Source organism: Sinohyriopsis cumingii, unplaced genomic scaffold, assembly GCF_028554795.1.
Source record: "Sinohyriopsis cumingii isolate HCF-2022 unplaced genomic scaffold, ASM2855479v2 utg002228l, whole genome shotgun sequence".
Taxonomy (NCBI): domain Eukaryota; kingdom Metazoa; phylum Mollusca; class Bivalvia; order Unionida; family Unionidae; genus Sinohyriopsis; species Sinohyriopsis cumingii.
Window position 1 is genome coordinate 1,136,428 of NW_028316164.1, and position 21,248 is coordinate 1,157,675.

At 34.2% G+C, this 21,248-nt stretch overlaps 1 protein-coding gene across 1 annotated transcript in view; it reads left to right on the forward strand.

Moving 5' to 3' along the window:
* Positions 1–3,625, forward strand: part of LOC149770908 (uncharacterized) — an 80,310-nt gene extending 76,685 nt beyond the window's left edge. Inside the window, exon 7 of the mRNA XM_089949006.1 lies at positions 1,335–3,625. Within this exon, the coding sequence (XP_089805132.1) occupies positions 1,335–3,625 (2,291 nt within the window). The remainder of the gene's footprint in view (positions 1–1,334) is intronic.
* The last annotated feature ends 17,623 nt before the right edge of the window (positions 3,626–21,248 follow it).

The following is a 21,248-nucleotide window of genomic DNA, read 5'->3' on the forward strand; positions in this document are numbered from 1 at the left end:
ATTGAAATAATAATCCTTCCAGTAACAGGCTATAAAAAGTGATTGGTTTCGTTTCTAACTATTTCTCTTAATACATTTTTTGATAATTACTACAGATTACAAACTGAATACATGTAACTGGGATTTTAGAAGGGTAGGTAAGATCACAAAATAAACTTTTTTTCACTTGATGTCACCTCCAATTTTTAAAAATACAATCCTGTGCAAGTTAATAAAATTTGAGTTGCCTAAAAAAATTATCCACTTTTTCAGCATGCTCTGGGTATATCATTTTTGCCTCTTCCCAAGAGATGCAATTAGTTAGTTTGGTAAATACTTCCTCCAATTTAGACTTCCACTTCAATTTTTGTAAGTAGAAACATTAATAATATTTTTATGCATTACTGTCAATGGCTACTTTAGATTACTTTTTTAGTTTTCAAACTGAACAGCTTTCATTTCATTTTAATTATCAAAAATAAAATAAATGCTATTGAGGAAAATAAACTGTATATAAACATATTAATAGTAATTTTTAAACAAATTGAGATATATTGAAACATTCATAATATTGGAACTTTAATAAATTTAACAATTAATATATAACTAATTGGACTTACTTGCACAGGAAAACATTTCTCCAGACTATTTACTTTTTTGTAAGTGTTAAGATTTGTATCACTGCCACAAAACATTCCTCTAACATGTTTACAATATTAGCAACTGTTGTCGCACTTGTTGCAGGAACATCCTATTTAATTCATGATATAATTTCCTTCAAGAAATTATGAATGAGTCATTGTCTATTGTGCTAAATATATTTCAGGAATCAATTTAAATTAAGTAGAGTTAAAAAAGAAACTATTAATGTAAAATCATGAGTATTGTGAATGTATTCGAGCAATACCCTAATTAAAGTCTCTTCCATTTTACCAAATGGATCAGTCTTTTCAAACAAGCAATGCATTATTAAAAATTATTTCATTTAATTGAAAATCCCTGAAATTCATATTGGGGAGGGTGCTTTATCACGGCTTGGACTGATGCAGTTGCTGCTATTATTATTATTATAGTTATTATCCAGTAAGAGAACCATGCTATATTATTAACCTGTCTCCCACTTGTTCATAACACTGGCAAGGCAAGTGCCCTGGGGTTATCATAAAAGTTCTGTACTCCTTTGATGATTTTGATTAACACAGTTATTATTATTATTATTGTTATTATTATTATTATTATTGTTGTTCTTGTTGCTGATGCTATTCATCTTGATGATGATAATATTAATTCTTCACTTTAGCTGTTGTTACTTGTGTTGATAAATCTATTGATCACAAATTTAATTTTCTTTTTAGATGTTCAAGAGATACAACGGTTGCTAATTAAGGCCTATGAACATGTCCAGGTGATTTCAATGAGCCCAGTATTTGAAAGTGCTGTCAACTTGAAAAACCTTGAAGATTTCTACACAGACATAGTCATAGAAGAAGAAATAGAAGAGTCTGTTCAACAGAGGAAGAATGAGAAAAAAGATAATAAGGAGAAGGTCACAAGTTTTAGACAGATTTTTTATAAAGATGGCAAGAATGTAACACGTATTATTGTTAAAGCTCCTGCTGGTCAAGGAAAATCTACTTTTTGTAGGAAATTTGTGCATACTTGGTGTTCTGTCCAAAAGAAAAAATTAAATCTTCTCAATGATGTTACAGTCTCTGACAAATCTGAAACAAATGGTCTGAAACATGAAGATGAGATGCTCAGGTTTGATGTTTTATTGTATGTCTGTCTTAGAGACATCTCAGATGAGAAAACATTGATGGATGTGGTACACACACAATTCCCACTTCATGAATCACAAGGTATGTCACACAGATCTCATATTGAAGCATTAATTGGGCAAGCAGAGAACAATAAGGTTTTACTTATTATGGATGGCCTCGATGAAATGGGATATTCATCATCCTTCATTCAAAAAATAATGCAAAGGAGCCTGTATCCGCACCTTACAGTTCTTGCCACAACTCGACCATGGAAGATTGGTCAGTTAAATCTAATCAGATCTGCTGATATTGACTTGTTGCTGGATCTCCAGGGGTTCAGCTATGAAAACAGTATGTTGTTTGCCAAGAGGATCTTTGATAAGTACTACAGTAATGAGTCTGCCATAAAACAGTTTCAAGTGGATATTAGGTCAAATAATTTGATTAGAAGTCTCATCCATGTACCACTTATCTTGCTGTTTATTGTCCATGTTTGGTATGAGAAGAAATCCTTCCCACAAACAATTCATGAACTGTACTTGGACATTTTTAATGTAATGGTCAAAAGGTACATGGAGGTTATGAGGAGGAAGCAAGAAAGTAAGGAAAAAGAGGATGATAAGAAAAATGTTTTGCTGAAAACATGGCCACTAGAAAGCACAACTTTCAGTTTAACTCATAAGCTAAGAAATCAGTCACTTGTTCAGCAATTTGGTGAGGAGTTTCTGGCTGCTCTGTGTGAAGTTGCGAGTCAGTTTTTGACCACAAATACAGAAGAAACTTCCTTGGTTTTTGAAAACCAGGCTTTTGTGAAATTACTTGGAAACGATGGGTTATCAAAGTTTCAGACAGCCCTAGACTTGGGTATTCTTTCAAATTCAGACTCACCTGGAATATTTAGGAAGAAAATATGTCTGACTTTTCTTCACAAAACGGTACAAGAGTTTTTTGCAGCCATAAACATATGTTGTAGAGAGAACAGATGCAACATTTTTCTAGATTCATTAAATACACTGGGTGATGTATTTGAAAATGAGAATATCATAATGTTTGTGGCAGGCATTTCCCCAATTCATTGTCAAAAGATATATGAGAAGATATATGAAATATGTGATGAAGATATGGATCTGAATTATTTCAGAAGATATCATTTCGGGAATCTATGTAGACTTTATAGCAACTGTGTCAGGGAAGCCTGTGAAGAGACTCTTAGTCTGAAATTGTACTATCTGTATTACAATGGAGAGGATTTCATCAAGTATATGATTAAGGATTATTTTTACCAAGGTGACATTATGTTGGATTTGCAAAGTCTTAGAAATGTGACCATGGAACTTAAACTGTTGCTATCAAGGTGTACTCAGCTCAAGTGTCTGGATCTGGTTAACTGTAAGTTAGATGATCCTGCATTGGATTTGTCAGAGTTTACCAGTCTGACTAATCTCAGTCTTGAATATGTGACCATGAAAGGTAAACTATTGCTATCAAAGTGTACTCAGCTCAAGTGTCTGAATCTGAATGGTAGTAACTTTGATGATACAACACTGGATTTGTCAGAGTGTACCAGTCTGACTGAGCTCAGTCTTAGTAATGTGACCATGAAAGGTAAACTATTGCTATCAAAGTGTACTCAGCTTGAGTATCTGAATCTGGATGGTAGTAACTTTGATGATGCAACATTGGATTTGTCAGAGTGTACCAGTCTGACTGAGCTCAGTCTTAGAGATGTGACCATGAAAGGTAAACTATTGCTATCAAAGTGTACTCAGCTCAAGTGTCTGCATCTGGATAGTAGTAACTTTGATGATGCAACATTGGATTTGTCGGAGTGTACCAGTCTGACTGATCTCAGTCTTCCAGATGTGACCATGAAAGGTAAACTATAGCTCTCAAAGTGTACTCAGCTCAAGTGTCTGTATCTGGATAGGTGTGAGTTAGATGATGATGCAACACTGGATTTGTCAGAGTGTACCAGTCTGACTGAGCTCAGTCTTGAAGATGTGACCATGAAAGGTAAACTATTGCTATCAAAGTGTACTCAGCTCAAGTGTCTGAATCTGGATGGTAGTAACTTTGATGATGCAACATTGGATTTGTCAGAGTGTACCAGTCTGACTGATCTCAGTCTTAGAGATGTGACCATGAAAGGTAAACTATTGCTATCAAAGTGTACTCAGCTCAAGTGTCTGCATCTGGATGGTAGTAACTTTGATGTTGCAACATTGGATTTGTCGGAGTGTACCAGTCTGACTGATCTCAGTCTTCCAGATGTGACCATGAAAGGTAAACTATAGCTCTCAAAGTGTACTCAGCTCAAGTGTCTGTATCTGGTTAGGTGTGAGTTAGATGATGATGCAACACTGGATTTGTCAGAGTGTACCAGTCTGACTGAGCTCAGTCTTGAAGATGTGACCATGAAAGGTAAACTATTGCTATCAAAGTGTACTCAGCTCAAGTGTCTGAATCTGGATGGTAGTAACTTTGATGATGCAACATTGGATTTGTCAGAGTGTACCAGTCTGACTGATCTCAGTCTTAGAGATGTGACCATGAAAGGTAAACTATTGCTATCAAAGTGTACTCAGCTCAAGTGTCTGCATCTGGATGGTAGTAACTTTGATGTTGCAACATTGGATTTGTCGGAGTGTACCAGTCTGACTGATCTCAGTCTTCCAGATGTGACCATGAAAGGTAAACTATAGCTCTCAAAGTGTACTCAGCTCAAGTGTCTGTATCTGGTTAGGTGTGAGTTAGATGATGATGCAACACTGGATTTGTCAGAGTGTACCAGTCTGACTGAGCTCAGTCTTGAAGATGTGACCATGAAAGGTAAACTATTGCTATCAAAGTGTACTCAGCTCAAGTATCTGAATCTGGATAGTAGTAACTTTGATGATGCAACATTGGATTTGTCAGAGTGTACCAGTCTGACTGATCTCAGTCTTAAAGATGTGACCATGAAAGGTAAACTATTGCTATCAAAGTGTACTCAGCTCAAGTGTCTGAATCTGAATGGTAGTAACTTTGATGATGCAACATTGGATTTGTCAGAGTGTACCAGTCTGACTGAGCTCATTGTTAGAGATATGACCATGAAAGGTAAATTATTGTTATCAAAGTGTACTCAGCTCAAATATGTGAATTTGTGTCCTTCTTACTTAGATTATATTACAATGGATTTAAGAAAGTCAGAATTTGAATTCACTACATTGGATTTGTCAGAGTGTACCAGTCTGACTAATCTCAGTCTTGAAGATGTGACCATGAAAGGTAAACTATTGCTATCAAAGTGTACTCAGCTCCATCATCTGAATCTGAATGGTAGTACCGTATTTTCTGGCCTACAAGTCGATGCGGAGTTTAAGTCGAATTGACCAATTTTGTAAATTTTCCATCCTTCGTCCATATATAAGTCGATTCGGAGTATAAGACCAGGCCAGGTCAATAACTTGGCTTTGTATTTTATACTAGTAACTTCCGGTTGCATGAATATTGATGGTATCGTTGTATGATATTCCATATTACCGGCAATCGTGAAATTGCATTTTTATATATACTATTTTTTAAGTGTTTGTTCTGTTTGGACTTGGATATAATTAACATTTTATTACTAATCTATTCAGTGATATACCCCACTATTTATCGGCTAGTTCGAATACAAATTAATGGGTATGATCTCTTGTCCTTATAACAAATTTTGTATGGACAATGACTTCAATAAAATGTTGACAGATTTTCATTTCCCTAAAAAAAAACTCATTTCCCTACTGGCAGCCTCGCTGATTTGACCTATTCTGTCGATTCTTGCCCTCAATCTGGTTTCAATTATAGCCAAAGCGCTAAGCGTGTTTAATTACCATGTAAATAACACTGCATAGCCATGTGGTTGTTGTGACAATGTACATCGTAATTAAAACAAGAATGAATTGTTGATTTAGAGGTGTTTATTGATAATAGAATATAGTAGGCTCGTAATACATGAGGATTATCACAATCATCAGGTAACTCAAAATACCGTCTTTTTTCTCTTTGCAAAAGCTACAAATAAAAACCGCCCTGAATAAAAGAACGATATTGTACACGGACAATCTTTATCATCTCTCACTCTCTCTCTCGTGCGCACACACACAAGCACGCGCGCGCTCACAATATATCTGATTTTAGTTTAGTTTAAACCATGTTTGTTTTAATTATGATATCCATTGCAACAAGAGCCACGTCGCTGTGCATGCTATGATTATTCCTTCCAGTTGAAACCAGTCTTGAGTGCAAGATTCAACAGATGAGATAAACTCAGTGAGGCTCACGTGTGTCCAACATTATACTGGAAAATCAAATATTAATGGACCAGTTATTTCATATCTTTTTGTTTAGGAACAAACAATATGCTTTGAATTAGTACAGTACACTATAGAGTATAGACCGCAAGTGTGCTATGCGGCCCGGTGAAGTTTTTACCGGTACGGTAAATTGTTTTCTTTTATTTTATGTTTGAGAAATAAGAAAAAACACACGCAGAATGCAAAATAAATAATGACAAAACTTACAAATATAAACGCAGTCATATTAGTTTATGACAATTTATTGACATAGTAATTTAACATGAATTTGTACTTCTATGTGACCTGTTTTCGATTATGCCGATTATAGAGCAATGTCAATAGCATACCGGATACCGTAATCCATATATAGGTCGATGCAATTTCAATGACACAATCCATATATAAGTCGATTCGGAGTATAAGACGAAGACCAAACTTTCAAGTCAAAAAGTATCGACTTATATGCCAGAAAATACGGTAACTTTGATGATGCAACATTGGATTTGTCAGAGTGTACCAGTCTGACTGAGCTCATTCTTAGAGATGTGACCATGAAAGGTAAATTATTGTTATCAAAGTGTACTCAGCTCCATCATCTGAATCTGAATGGTAGTAATTTTGATGATGCAACATTGGATTTGTCAGAGTGTACCAGTCTGACTAATCTCAGTCTTATAGACGTGACCATGAAAGGTAAACTATTGCTATCAAAGTGTACTCAGCTCAGTTGTCTAAAACTGGTTAGGTGTAAGTTAGATGATGCTACATTGGATTTGTCAGAGTGTACCAGTCTGACTGAGGTAAGTCTTGAAGAAGAAACCATGACATGTAAGCCATTGCTGTCAAAGTATATTCATCTCAATTGTCCTATTCTGGATTATTATTCTGACTAATGTACTGTATTGGATTAGACTGATGAACTGCATGAACTTTATAGCATGGACAGACTGATTTGTATCATCCATGATAATGTAGAAATGTATAAGATCAATAAGGTATTGATGTGTAACAGTCTGACCCAGTGTACACAACTACAGAAATTATCATTAAAGAATATGGATCTGGATATGGGATGGCTTGATTTGCACAATATGGACAGACTGACTTTTATCACCCTTGATAATGTAGAAATGTGTAAGATCAATAAGGTATTGATGTGTAACAGTCTGTCCCAGTGTACACAACTACAGAAATTATCAATGAAGAATATGGATCTGGGTATTGGACGGCTTGAATTGCGCAACATGGACAGACTGACTTGTATCACCCTTGATAATGTAGAAATGTGTAAGATCAGTAAAGTATTGATGTGTAACAGTCTGTCCCAGTGTACACAGCTACAGAAATTATCAATGAAGAATATGGATCTGGGTGATGGACTAATCAACCTTAATAGCTTGATCATGAATCAGCTTGTTGTAGTCACCCTTGATAATATAATTATAAGCACAGACAGTATGGAGCTTTTGTGTAACAGACTGTCTTGGTGTAAAGGACTAAGGACATTATCACTGAAGAATCTGGATCTGGGTGATGGACGACTTAGCTTTAAAAGCCTGAATGTGCTTGTTGAACTCACCTTTGATAATGTAACTATGCACAAATATAGCATGAATATGTTGTGTAACAGCCTGTCCTGGTGTACACAACTAGAGAAATTATCACTGAAGAATCTTGATCTTGGTGATGGATTAATCAACCTTGAAAGCCTGAATCAGCTTGAAGAACTCACCCTTGATAATATAACTATGTGCAAAGACAGTATGGAGTTGTTGTGTAACAGTCTGTCTCAGTGTAAAGGACTAACAACATTATCACTGAAGAATCTGGATCTGGGTGATGGACTACTCAGGTTGGACAACATGGAGGAACTGTATTTTCTCATCATTGATAGTGTGACCATGTGTAAATATGGAAATGTTAGACTCTGTACCAGCCTGTCTCTGTGTAAAGGACTAAGGACATTATCACTAAAGAATCTGGATCTGGAGAATGCACTACTCATCTTGGACAAGATGAAGGAACTTTATGTTTTTGAGGTTACTAATGTGACCATGTGTAAAGATGGATATATGATGCTGAGTAACAGCATGTCCAAATGTACTAAACTTAAACACTTACAACTGAGTAAGCAATACCCATGTTGGACAACCTGTGTGACAACGCCTGGTGAATACAGCCAAGTCATCGTGGCAACATCTTTAGCTTTGCTATGATTACTCTTATGCACACATAGGCCAGATGATGAAAGAGAAGGCTGCTGATAGTTGTGGGAAATGTGCTATGAATAGTTGCAAGAAATATATATCTGATATCTGTATTATGAATGTTACAAGGAGATTAGTTTTTGATGATGATGTTGATATCAATCCAAGTAGGTGAAAGACATGTAATAATACTGTATATTAATATTATCTACAAAATGACAGTTGAATAGCAAACAAGCTTTCCCTGTATCTGCACCATCTTTCAGAATTGTTTCTTAACCCCAGAGTGGAACTAAAGGCATTATTGTGTTGATATGAAACTAGCATTGCTCCATAACCCCAGAGTGGAATTAAAGACATTATTATGTGGACATGAAACTGGCATTGCTTCATAACCCCAGAGTGGAACTAATGGCAAGATTATGTGGATACGAAACTCAATGGGTCTAAAAATGCAAGGCTATAACTCTACAGACATATGATCTTGAAAATTGACAATGACAGTCAACTTTGGCATCATTGATATTAAACTGCCTTCTGAATTTTGAATAATAATTAGGGAGTTAATATGTGAAACAAATATTTAGGTGGGTCTGACAATAATGGGCATGAACTCCACCAAGTGATGTTGTAAAATACTAAACAGTGGGAATCAACCAAGTTTCATTGATAAAAGTATCCATTGCTTTTTATTGCTCATCTATAATAACCAATTTTTTTTACCTGAAAACTTTTAGTTTAGTCTAGTAGCAGGGATGACAAAATCTTCAATCTGAAATTTTAAGTTAGAAAATATTATTTTCTTTGAATGATTATTATTGTAATATAACAAATAAGAAATAGACCTGTCAAACATAAATGCAGCTAGCAGTTGCTGATTTACCCTATAAGTATTATACTTAGAAAAATATCCATTTGTAATATATGTTCCCAGAAATTTATTCAGAAATGAGAAAGAAAAAATTAAATACTTGCTGCACATATACATAGCATCAACAAATTATTCAGCATCTTAGGAAAAGTATCAATAAGAAGCCTTATATCTGTGCATGTTAATGAGCCAGTCTGATATGTATATAATAGATGTGCATGTTAATGAGCCAGTCTGACATGTATGTAATAGATGTGCATGTTAATGAGCCAGTCTGACATGTATGTAATGTGCATGTTAATGAACCAGTCTGACATGTATGTAATGTGCATGTTAATGAACCAGTCTGACATGTATGTAATAGATGTGCATGTTAATGAGCCAGTCTGACATGTATGTAATGTGCATGTCAATGAACCAGTCTGACATGTATGTAATGTGCATGTTAATGAACCAGTCTGACATGTATGTAATAGCTGTGCATGTTAATGAGCCAGTCTGACATGTATGTAATGTGCATGTTAATGAACCAGTCTGACATGTATGTAATAGATGTGCATGTTAATGAGCCAGTCTGACATGTATGTAATGTGCATGTTAATGAACCAGTCTGACATGTATGTAATAGATGTGCATGTTAATGAGCCAGTCTGACATGTATGTAATGTGCATGTTAATGAACCAGTCTGACATGTATGTAATGTGCATGTTAATGAACCAGTCTGACATGTATGTAATAGCTGTGCATGTTAATGAGCCAGTCTGACATGTATGTAATGTGCATGTTAATGAACAAGTCTGACATGTATGTAACAGATTTGCATGTTAATGAACCAGTCTGACATGTATGTAATAGCTGTGCATGTTAATGAGCCAGTCTGACATGTATGTAATATGCATGTTAATGAACCAGTCTGACATGTATGTAACAGATTTGCATGTTAATGAACCAGTCTGACATGTATGTAATAGATGTGCATGTTAATGAACCAGTCTGACATGTATGTAATAGATGTGCATGCTAATGAACCAGTCTGACATGTATGTAATAGATATGCATGCTAATGAACCAGTCTGACATGTATGTAATAGATGTGCATGTTAATGAGCCAGTCTGACATGCATAAGTGATCTACAGTATATGCATGTTAATGAACCATTCTGACATGCAAACATGATATCTGTGCATGTTAATTAGCCAGTCTGACATGTATACATGATATCTATGCATGTTAATTAGCCAGTCTGACATGTATACATGATATCTATGCATGTTAATTAGCCAGTCTGACTTAACATTTAGCTGTGTTGATTTGCAAGCTACATGCAGTATTTTGATTACAATTTCTGCTCACATGTTGCACAAACTTAATACACTAAGAACTTGGATGAGTTTTTGAGCCACGTCTCATTATCTAAATATTCCATTTCTAATCAGATTCTTACTTTACTCTATAATCTTTATCATCAATAACTTTGATAAGTCTAGCTATGGATGACACTTGGGACTATTTTTTAACTATTTTGTGAATGCATCTAAGGCTTATGCACGAAATCTGATTACTGATTTGATGAGTACTACATCCTCATTACAAAAGTAGGTCACTGTATATGAAAGGTATGTGTGACACTAATTCAGTACATTAACTCAGTGTATGAAAGTGGGTACCTATTACCCACTATTGCACCAATACATTAAAATTATTATTACATTTACTACATATGCACAACAGTGCTGATGGGTTTTACAGTATAGTCTGTGTAATTTTTAGACATAATGAAAAAAATAAAGAAATTGACAAAACCTGTTGGTAATAATTGTAGGTACCTTTATCAGACTCTCACATGGTGTTGCTCTATCAAAATCACAGTAAACTATGGTTGAATGAGAATAGATTTTTCATTTGTTTATTTTGTGCATAATTTCTCTCCTACATTTGTATTGTAAAGTTTTTAAAATCTGTAGATAATAATATTGTAATATGTGCATGGTACTATTCTATTGTTTGGCTATAATATATCAGAGTTATTGCCCCTTGATGACCTGTACATAGTGTAGGAATTTGTTGTTGCTTTCCTACCATAATTTGTCAGATGTATTGCTCATTTTTGAGTTGTACATAGCGTAGGAATTATTTTATGATTGCCTATAATATATCAGAGTTATTACCCTGACTTGTGGGAACTTATTTTTTTCTTTTCTTATAATTTGTCAGATGTACTGCCCTTCAATGACTTGTACATACTGTAGGAATTTTTTATTCAGAATTATTGCCCTTCATGTGTAGAAATTTATTGTTTTCACACAATATGTCAGATTTATTTCCCTTTACTAACTTGCATATAGTGTAGAAATTATTGTTGATTGCCTATAGCATGTCCAAGTTATTGTCCTGACCTGTGGGAAATGATTGGTGTTTTTATTTTATGTCAATGACTTGTATATAGTGTTTTAATTATTGTTGATTGCCTATAATGTACCATATATATCATATATCAGAGTTATTGCCACTCATTGACTTGTACATAGTGTAGGAATTATTGTGATTTTATTGCCACTCATTGACTTGTTCATAGCGTAGGAATTATTTTTCTATTCCCACTTATTGAATTGTACATAGGGTAGGAATTATTGTTATTTTATTCCCACTTATTGAATTGTACATAGGGTAGGAATTATTGTTATTTTATTCCCACTCATTGAATTGTACATAGGGTAGGAATTATTGTTATTTTATTCCCACTCATTGAATTGTACATAGGGTAGGAATTATTGTTATTTTATTCCCACTCATTGAATTGTACATAGGGTAGGAATTATTGTTATTTTATTCCCACTCATTGAATTGTACATAGGGTAGGAATTATTGTTATTTTATTCCCACTCATTGAATTGTACATAGGGTAGGAATTATTGTTATTTTATTCCCACTCATTGAATTGTACATAGGGTAGGAATTATTGTTATTTTATTGCCACTCATTTACTTCTTCATAGTGTAGCAATTAGTTTAGTTTGGCTTGAAGTTATTACCTGTTACTGATTTTTACATTGAGAGTATATTTGCAGAAATGGACTTTAATACTGTTATGGTTAATTAGTTGATTGATTTAAAATAATAAGCTAATTATATTTGTCTTATATACTGTGAATTTTGGAATAGTGAGGCATAGTAATCACAAATTCTGTTTTGCAGCATAAGTTTTATGTTATCAGTTCTTAAAGTACACCTGGCAACAGAGTCTTGTTATTTTGTTGTGATAGATATGTCTTTGATGTTTTCAGAGTCAATTTACCAAAATCATGGTAGCAGTCTCGATATACAGGCTCTGGATAGCTTCTTCATTTTTTGTGTGTGGATGCTGCTTGATTCTGGTGAGATTTTAGATGAGTTTGATTGTCATTGTTTTGCATCATTGTTTATTATAGTTATATCCTATGTACTTGACACTGATGAGATTTTGGATGAGTTCAGTTGTCGGTATTGCTCATCATCATTATTTAGCATTGTTATATCCTATGTACTTGACACTGATGAGATTTTTGGATGAGTTCAGTTGTCGGTATTGCTCATTATCATTATTTAGCATTGTTATATCCTATGTACTTGACACTGATGAGATTTTTGGATGAGTTCAGTTGTCGGTATTGCTCATTATCATTATTTAGCATTGTTATATCCTATGTACTTGACACTGATGAGATTTTGGATGAGTTCAGTTGTCGGTATTGCTCATCATCATTATTTAGCATCGTTATATCCTATGATCGACAGACCCAGCTTATTCTGTTTCCAAGAATAACTCCATCATTGCATTGAAAATGAATGTGGAATGGTGTTTTGCCTGTTTGTTTGTTATGCCCTTTAATATCTTAGGTTCTCTTTTACCTAGAGTTAAAATGATTTTTATTTTGATGTGCCTAAGGAAGCCACCTGGAAAAATGTATCAGAATTTTATGCTTGTGCAATTTTTTGTTTAAAATTCAATGCCATTTCTTTGTTGCACTATCAAAATATTATATCATGTTTGGCATTTCCAGCAAATGGTACCGTATATACATGACACTTCAGTGGAGTTTGATTGTCAGTAATGTATATACATGACACTTCAGTGGAGTTTGATTGTCAGTAATGTATATACATGACACTTCAGTGGAGTTTGATTGTCAGTACTGTATATCATAATTCAGTGGAGTTTGATTGTCAGTAATGTATATACATGACACTTCAGTGGAGTTTGATTGTCAGTAATGTATATACATGACACTTCAGTGGAGTTTGATTGTCAGTAATGTATATACATGACACTTCAGTGGAGTTTGATTGTCAGTAATGTATATACATGACACTTCAGTGAAGTTTGATTGTCAGCACTGTATACACATGACACTTCAGTGGAGTTTTATTGTCAGTACTGTATATCATAATTCAGTGGAGTTTGATTGTCAGTACTGTATAAGATAATTCAGTGGAGTTTGATTGTCAGTACTGTATATCATAATTCAGTGGAGTTTGATTGTCAGTACTGTGTATCATAATTCAGTGGAGTTTGATTGTCAGTACTGTATATCATAATTCAGTGGAGTTTGATTGTCAGTACTATATATCATAATTCAGTGGAGTTTGATTGTCAGTACTGTACATCAAAATTCAGTGGAGTTTGATTGTCAGTACTATATATCATAATTCAGTGGAGTTTGATTGTCAGTACTGTGTATCATAATTCAGTGGAGTTTGATTGTCAGTACTGTGTATCATAATTCAGTGGAGTTTGATTGTCAGTACTGTGTATCATAATTCAGTGGAGTTTGATTGTCAGTACTGTGTATCATAATTCAGTGGAGTTTGATTGTCAGTACTGTGTATCATAATTCAGTGGAGTTTGATTGTCAGTACTGTATATCATAATTCAGTGGAGTTTGATTGTCAGTACTGTGTATCATAATTCAGTGGAGTTTGATTGTCAGTACTATATAAGATAATTCAGTGGAGTTTGATTGTCAGTACTGTATATCATAATTCAGTGGAGTTTGTCAGAACTGTATATCATAATTCAGTGGAGTTTGATTGTTAGTACTGTATATCATAATTCAGTGGAGTTTGATTGTCAGTACTATATAAGATAATTCAGTGGAGTTTGATTGTCAGTACTGTATATCATAATTCAGTGGAGTTTGTCAGAACTGTATATCATAATTCAGTGGAGTTTGATTGTCAGTACTGTATATCATAATTCAGTGGAGTTTGATTGTCAGTACTGTATAAGATAATTCAGTGGAGTTTGATTGTCAGTACATGTACTATATAAGATAATTCAGTGGAGTTTGATTGTCAGTACTGTATATCATAATTCAGTGGAGTTTGTCAGAACTGTATATCATAATTCAGTGGAGTTTGATTGTCAGTACTGTATATCATAATTCAGTGGAGTTTGATTGTCAGTACTGTATATCATAATTCAGTGGAGTTTGATTGTCAGTACTGTATAAGATAATTCAGCAGAGTTGCATAACCTGATTGATGACACACAGTTTCATTTCCACACAACTAAATCTATTCATTATTGGATTTAGTTATAGATCCATTTTTAAGATAGATTCACATTCATTTATCATGATAACCTATTTATGTTTTATTGGATTTAGTTAATTATCCACTTGTCAGATTTAACAATTTTAGTCATATTGCTATGGTGTCTGCAGTGTGGCAGTTTATAGTGATGTCTAGCACTGGGGCATCGTGCTGCAGACATATAACATGATGTCCCACCCAGTCACATTATCCTGACACCAGGCCGACCAGTCCTAACACTAACCTCATAATGTTGAGTGCCAAGTGAGGCAGCTGCTAATACCATTTTTATAAGTCTTGATATGATTCGGCGGGTTTCGAACCTGTGACCTGCATCTAAGGTGGATGCTCTCTACTTACTTAGGCCACCAGAGTGGTCTGGCCATTAAGTAACATGTAACCATGTTAGATGTTACATGGCCACTATGTAAGTACCATGTTACCAGTTTAGATGTTACATGGACATTTAGTAATATGTTACCAGGTTATGTTGCATGGCTACTCAGAAAGTAACCTGTCAGATTATGTATCTAGGACATATATCTTTGCATGTCATATAGACAGATTTGAAGTGTAATAGTGTAGAATGAGGCTTAAAGCACTTCTTATTGTATATTGTGGAGATTACAATATCAGGGAAAAATTAGGATGTGACAACAGTTCTCCAGAATGCAGACAAATCAGTAAATTAACCTGTGCCATGGTTGACTGGCACATTCATTTTATAGAGAATTTATTGATGAAATTATTGTGAGAAAACTTTGATTGGATTTCATATAAGCAAGATTGCCAATGAAATCTGCAATTTTTAATGTCTTTCGTGGACTATTACTTGCTTTTCATTGTAGATCCTGTAGATTCTGTCACTGAATAATGAAATGCTTGATGTGGGTTAAGATCAACAAGATTTTGAGACAATTAGTGAATTTTGTCCATGTTATTGAGTTAGTTTTGTATGATTGGCAAACTCAGTCTTTGTAATTTTTACTTAGCAATAAGGAATTTGTTGGGATCTGTCTTACCAAAATTAACATTTGAGAATTTACATGTTTTCATAATTATTTCTTAAATAGCTGAGCATATTTGTTATATATAATGACAATAAACTATATGTGTATTGTCTTTTTATTTGTGTATTAATAATGAAGAATTATAAATAGTATAGACCTAGTGTGTCATATTTTTTTGGTATTCACTAAAACATTCATGAGATTTGTTGTTTACTATGTTTTAATAATTGAATACACTGGATATATTTGCTGATTCTTTGTGAATACATTATTGACCTAGTGTATCAGGGTTTTTGTCATTCACTTACCAAACAAATCACATACACTTGTATATACATGTATAAATAATGAGTCAAAGATCAAGGTCACATTTCCTTAAAGAAGAAACACTATTTTCTGCACTAAAATTCGTTCTCTTTGATCTATAGTTGTCAAAATTTGCGGATAATTTATACTTGAGCTCAGGACTTGAGTCAGCTTATTAACCTTTATGATAGTTCTGAATGATTTGTATAACCATTTTTTGTTTTTAGTTGTTATTTATATTATTCATCTCCATAAATGTTATAAAAATGATCTAATAGCCAATTTGTTCTGAAATTTTGTAAATATTGAAATCCTAAATGTTTCTTTATATGCCTGCCCAAAAGCGAAGAATACCCTGTTCTGATATTTCTATCACTCTGTTACCAATTTCATTTCTCCAGAGTAAATGGAGTTGTCCACCATCTACTGTTTCCAGAATTTATTGGATGGCTTGCACATGGAATAACCAGCTTGATTTCTGAATCAAATTCTCAATGGTGAGAGTCACAGCAACTGAAAAAAAAATTGTTTACATAGAATTATTCATGTTCTTTATACCATCCATAGTTACCAAATTTTACAGATGGCTTGTTTCTGAGGAAAGGAAAGATCCTGTTGATTTTGGAGTCAAGGGTAAAGGTCATTGTGACTGAAAAAATGGTTTCTGTACAATAACTCGAGTTCACAACCAGACTTTGTAAATGGCTTGCACTAGGGATTTTCATGAAGCCTGACAATTACTGAAGAAAACAAAGGTCAGCGGTCATGGTAACTATGACAGAGCATAGAAAAATGGTTTCCACACAATAATTTAATTTCTCCATCATCTCTGGTTAGCAGATATTTTGGATGGATGGCATGTGGGTTAAGGAAGAATCCTGTTGATTTTAAAGTTAATGAAAGAGTTGCCACACATTCATTCTACTTCCAGTATGTAGACTCACTATTCAGTTTTTCAGCTGGTCAAAAATCAAGGTCACTGTGACTAAAGCATAATAATGGCTTCTACACCAAATACCAAATTTAGTTTTTGGGGATGGCTTGCACTTGGGGTAAGGTAGATACCTATTGATTCAGTAGTCAAAAGGCCAGAGGTCAAGGTCATTGTGACTGAATGAGGAAAACACTTGGTTTGCACAAAAGTTTTAGATATAAGACTTTTAACACAGGGTTTACTATCAGATAAGCCTGAATTATATACTCTAAACTGACTTGACTCTTAAAAGCCTTTATATTGACAAAACCTCAGAACAAAACCTGCCTTACTTTAAAAAAATTTGGTACAGGGTGTAAAGTATTGTAATTAATAGAAATCATTTCATTTTATCATCGTGTGTGTGTGTGTGTGTCAAAGTTTTAAATTGGTACAGAATGACATGAACCCATTAACTGAATAATTTTAGATCAGTTTATTTAAAAAATATAATTCGTTTTATAAATTTTTCATATAAAAATGTCTGATAATGTTTTTATTAAAATTTGCATTCGGTGATAGTAACATCAAATGGAAACAATTTTCTGAGTAATTAAAAAATCATGATTGATAATTTGTAAAAGAGGAGTCAAAATAGAGTCAAGACAGCTTTTTCAATTATGGTCTGTTTTAGGACTCGCCTAATATGAAACATTCATCAGTGTTAGGTGTATGCTGGGTATGATTAAGGAAATATCAAATCTAGTAATATTTGTCTAAAGTCAGTGCATAAGCTTAAGACATGAAAATGAGGTTGTGTTATATCCTTGCATCCATGATCTATATCAGATGCCTTTAGCAGACGGTCAATTGGTAGTGTCTTAAAGCCCCTTTTTTGTAAATCGATTTTACTGAAATTTAATCTCTAAGATTATGTCATCATAATTTCAAATGATTCAATAATGAGCATTATTATATGCTTATTTTTTTCCCCGTTAATTTTACATTGACAGAATCGTTCAATATTCCCCGATACTGAATGCGTGCGACAATACACATATAGCATTCACATGAATAAAAGAACTACTTTCTTTTGTAAATAAACAATGGACTCAGACGCCAGCACTTTTGATTTGTAAACAAATCATGTACACTCGCGAAAGAGGCTCTTTATGTTGTGGTTGTTTATTTGTTTCTGAATGAACTTAAACATGTTTCATGGACTGCAAAAAAAACCCCAGCTGTCTTACATTTTGCATTGATACAATGTTACGGATTTAGGCTAGCTACCTTGTATAAATGACGGATAAGGTCCTTACAAATAACAAGGCATATACTGTTTTCTTTAGCTGGTGATAAGAATGGCAAAATAAAATATACTTACAGTTTTACATCCTGAATTTCCTCAAAATGTTTTTTCTTAATTCTGCAAATCCGAATTACATGAGCCATGTCATAGGTTTTCAATCTGGATTACACATTTCGAAAGTGTGCTGTAATTTCGATGATAAATGCAGTTGCATCCTCATTACTGCACTCAAAATGAAATACACATTAAATTCCTTTGCATCTTTTTGAAAATTGCAATTGAAAGACTTCATATTTTCCCCACGTTATGATTTCAAACATTCAGTGACAGAAACAGAAACACATTTGCAGACGTAAACACGCTTCTCCCGCGCCACTTCAATCCGATGTATTTCATGTATATTTGTACATGTTAATGAGCCATTGTGACATCCATAAGCAATATCTGTGTATGTTAATGAGCCATTGTGACATCTATAAGCAATATCTGTGTATGTTAATGAGCCATTGTGACATCCATAAGTGATATCTGTGTATGTTAATGAGCCATTGTGACATCTATAAGCAATATCTGTACATGTTAATGAGCCCATGTGACATCCATAAGCAATATCTGTACATGTTAATGAGCCATTGTGACATCCATAAGCAATATCTGTATATGTTAATGAGCCAATGTGACATCCATAAGCAATATCTGTGTATGTTAATGAGCCAATGTGACATCCATAAGCAATATCTGTACATGTTAATGAGCCATTGTGACATCCATAAGCAATATCTGTGTATGTTAATGAGCCAGTGTGACATCCATAAGCAATATCGGTGTATGTTAATGAGCCATTGTGACATCCATAAGCAATATCTGTACGAGTTAATGAGCCAATGTGACATCCATAAGCAATATCTGTATATGTTAATGAGCCAATGTGACATCCATAAGCAATATCTGTATATGTTAATGAGCCATTGTGACATCTATAGGCAATATATGTGCATGCTAATGAGCCATTGTGACATGTATAAGTGATATCTGTGCATGCTAATGAGCAATTCTGACATGTATGAGTGATATATCTGCATGTTAATGAGCCGGTCTGACCTGCATGTGATATACATAAATGTTAGTGAGCCAACCTGATATATATAAGCAGTATCTGTGCATTATGAGCCAATCTGAGATGCATAAGTGATATATGTGAATGTTAATAAATCTATTTAGCTGTTATGATTTCCAAGCTACATGTAATATTTTGATCACAATTTCTGCAAAAAATGTTTTATATTACATTAAGATCTTGAATGCATTTCTGAACCACATCTCATTAAATATTTCATTTCTGAACAGATTTTTAGTTTACTCTGTAGTCACTATTGTCAATAAGTTAGACAACTCTCGCTATAAATGACACCTGACTTTATATTTTAAAACTATTTTGGGCAAGCATCCAGAGCTTATGCAGAAAGTCTGTAAATCTGATTACTGTAGCTTTACATGAAAGGAAGATACAATGATAAAACTTTAAGGATCTTCTTTGATCCCTCAACCAATCTGTTGAATTTCAACTATATGGGCATACTGCAATTATCACATCTGTTCTGGATGTGATTAGAGTTTGACCTTGAAGTTCATGCTCAAAACATTTTAAGGATACCGTTTAACAGTATAGTTGATACAGAATACAGAGTCACAGTATTACTGACACAGAATACATTGTTGCATCATGGTTGTTACAAAATACAGCATCACACTATGGTTGGTAGAAGATAGTGTCACTTATTGAAGATAGTGTCACTTACTCTTTTAAGCAATGCATAGTGACTCATAACATGAAGTAGTTGTTTCTGAACCAACCGTAGGAATGGCAGATTTTACATAAACCTGAAGTCATTTATTTATCTGTAACATTGATGACCATGATGCAATGGTAGATCCTGATCCTGAGGATATCATCCTGATCTGGTTGAGAAGATCCTTATACAGAGAGTATATCTTAATCCTGATGAGTTAAGATCCTGATTGTGATGAGTAGACTGTGATCATATCGAGTAGATCCTAAACTGAGTAGTACATCCTGATGAGTATAATCTTATCCTGATGAGTAAATCCTATTCATGATGATCCTGATCCTGATGAGTAAAACCTGATCCTGATGAGCTGATCCTGATCCTAATGGGTAGATCCAAATCCTGATGAATAGGGCCTGATGAGTATGTCCTAATCCTAATGAGCAGATCCTGATCCTGATGAGTAGATCCTGATTCTGACACTCAGATCATAATACTGCTGATTAGATCTGAATGCTGATGTCTAGATCTGAATCCTAATGAGTAGAACCTAATCAAGATGAGTAGATCCTGATTCTGATTGGTAGAACTTATCCTGATGAATGGATCCTAATCCCAATGAATAGAAATTAATCCTGCTGAATAAAGCATGGTCTTCGTGAGTTGATCATAATCTTGATTAGAACATCTTGATCCTGGTGAATAGATGCTGATGCTGACAAGTGGATTCTAAACCAGACAAGTAGTTCCTAATCAAAATGAACAGATCCTAATCCTGCTGACTAGATCCTGATGAGTAGATCCTGATCATTGTGAGTAGATCCTAATAATGATTAGTTGTTGTTGTTGTAGGGTTTAATGCAATTTTTCAGCACACAATAGGCTATACATGGTGGCTAGTATTAATGATAGAGGAAGAACCAGGGAAATCCCCGGAAAGAACCACCTACCCTCGAGAAGCTAAATAATGATTGGTAGATCCCAATTCTGATAGAAGACTCTGATCCTGAGTAAATCCAGGCCTATTGAGTAGATCCTAATCCAGATGAGTAGATCCTGATCCTGATGGACAGATCCTAATCCTGATGAGTAGAGCATACTCACGATGAGCAGATCCTGATTGTGATCATGAGCTATGGTTTTAAGAGTAAAGTTTCTTACTCAATATCAGTCATTTGTGGAAACAAATTTAGCACAATAAAATAATTGAAA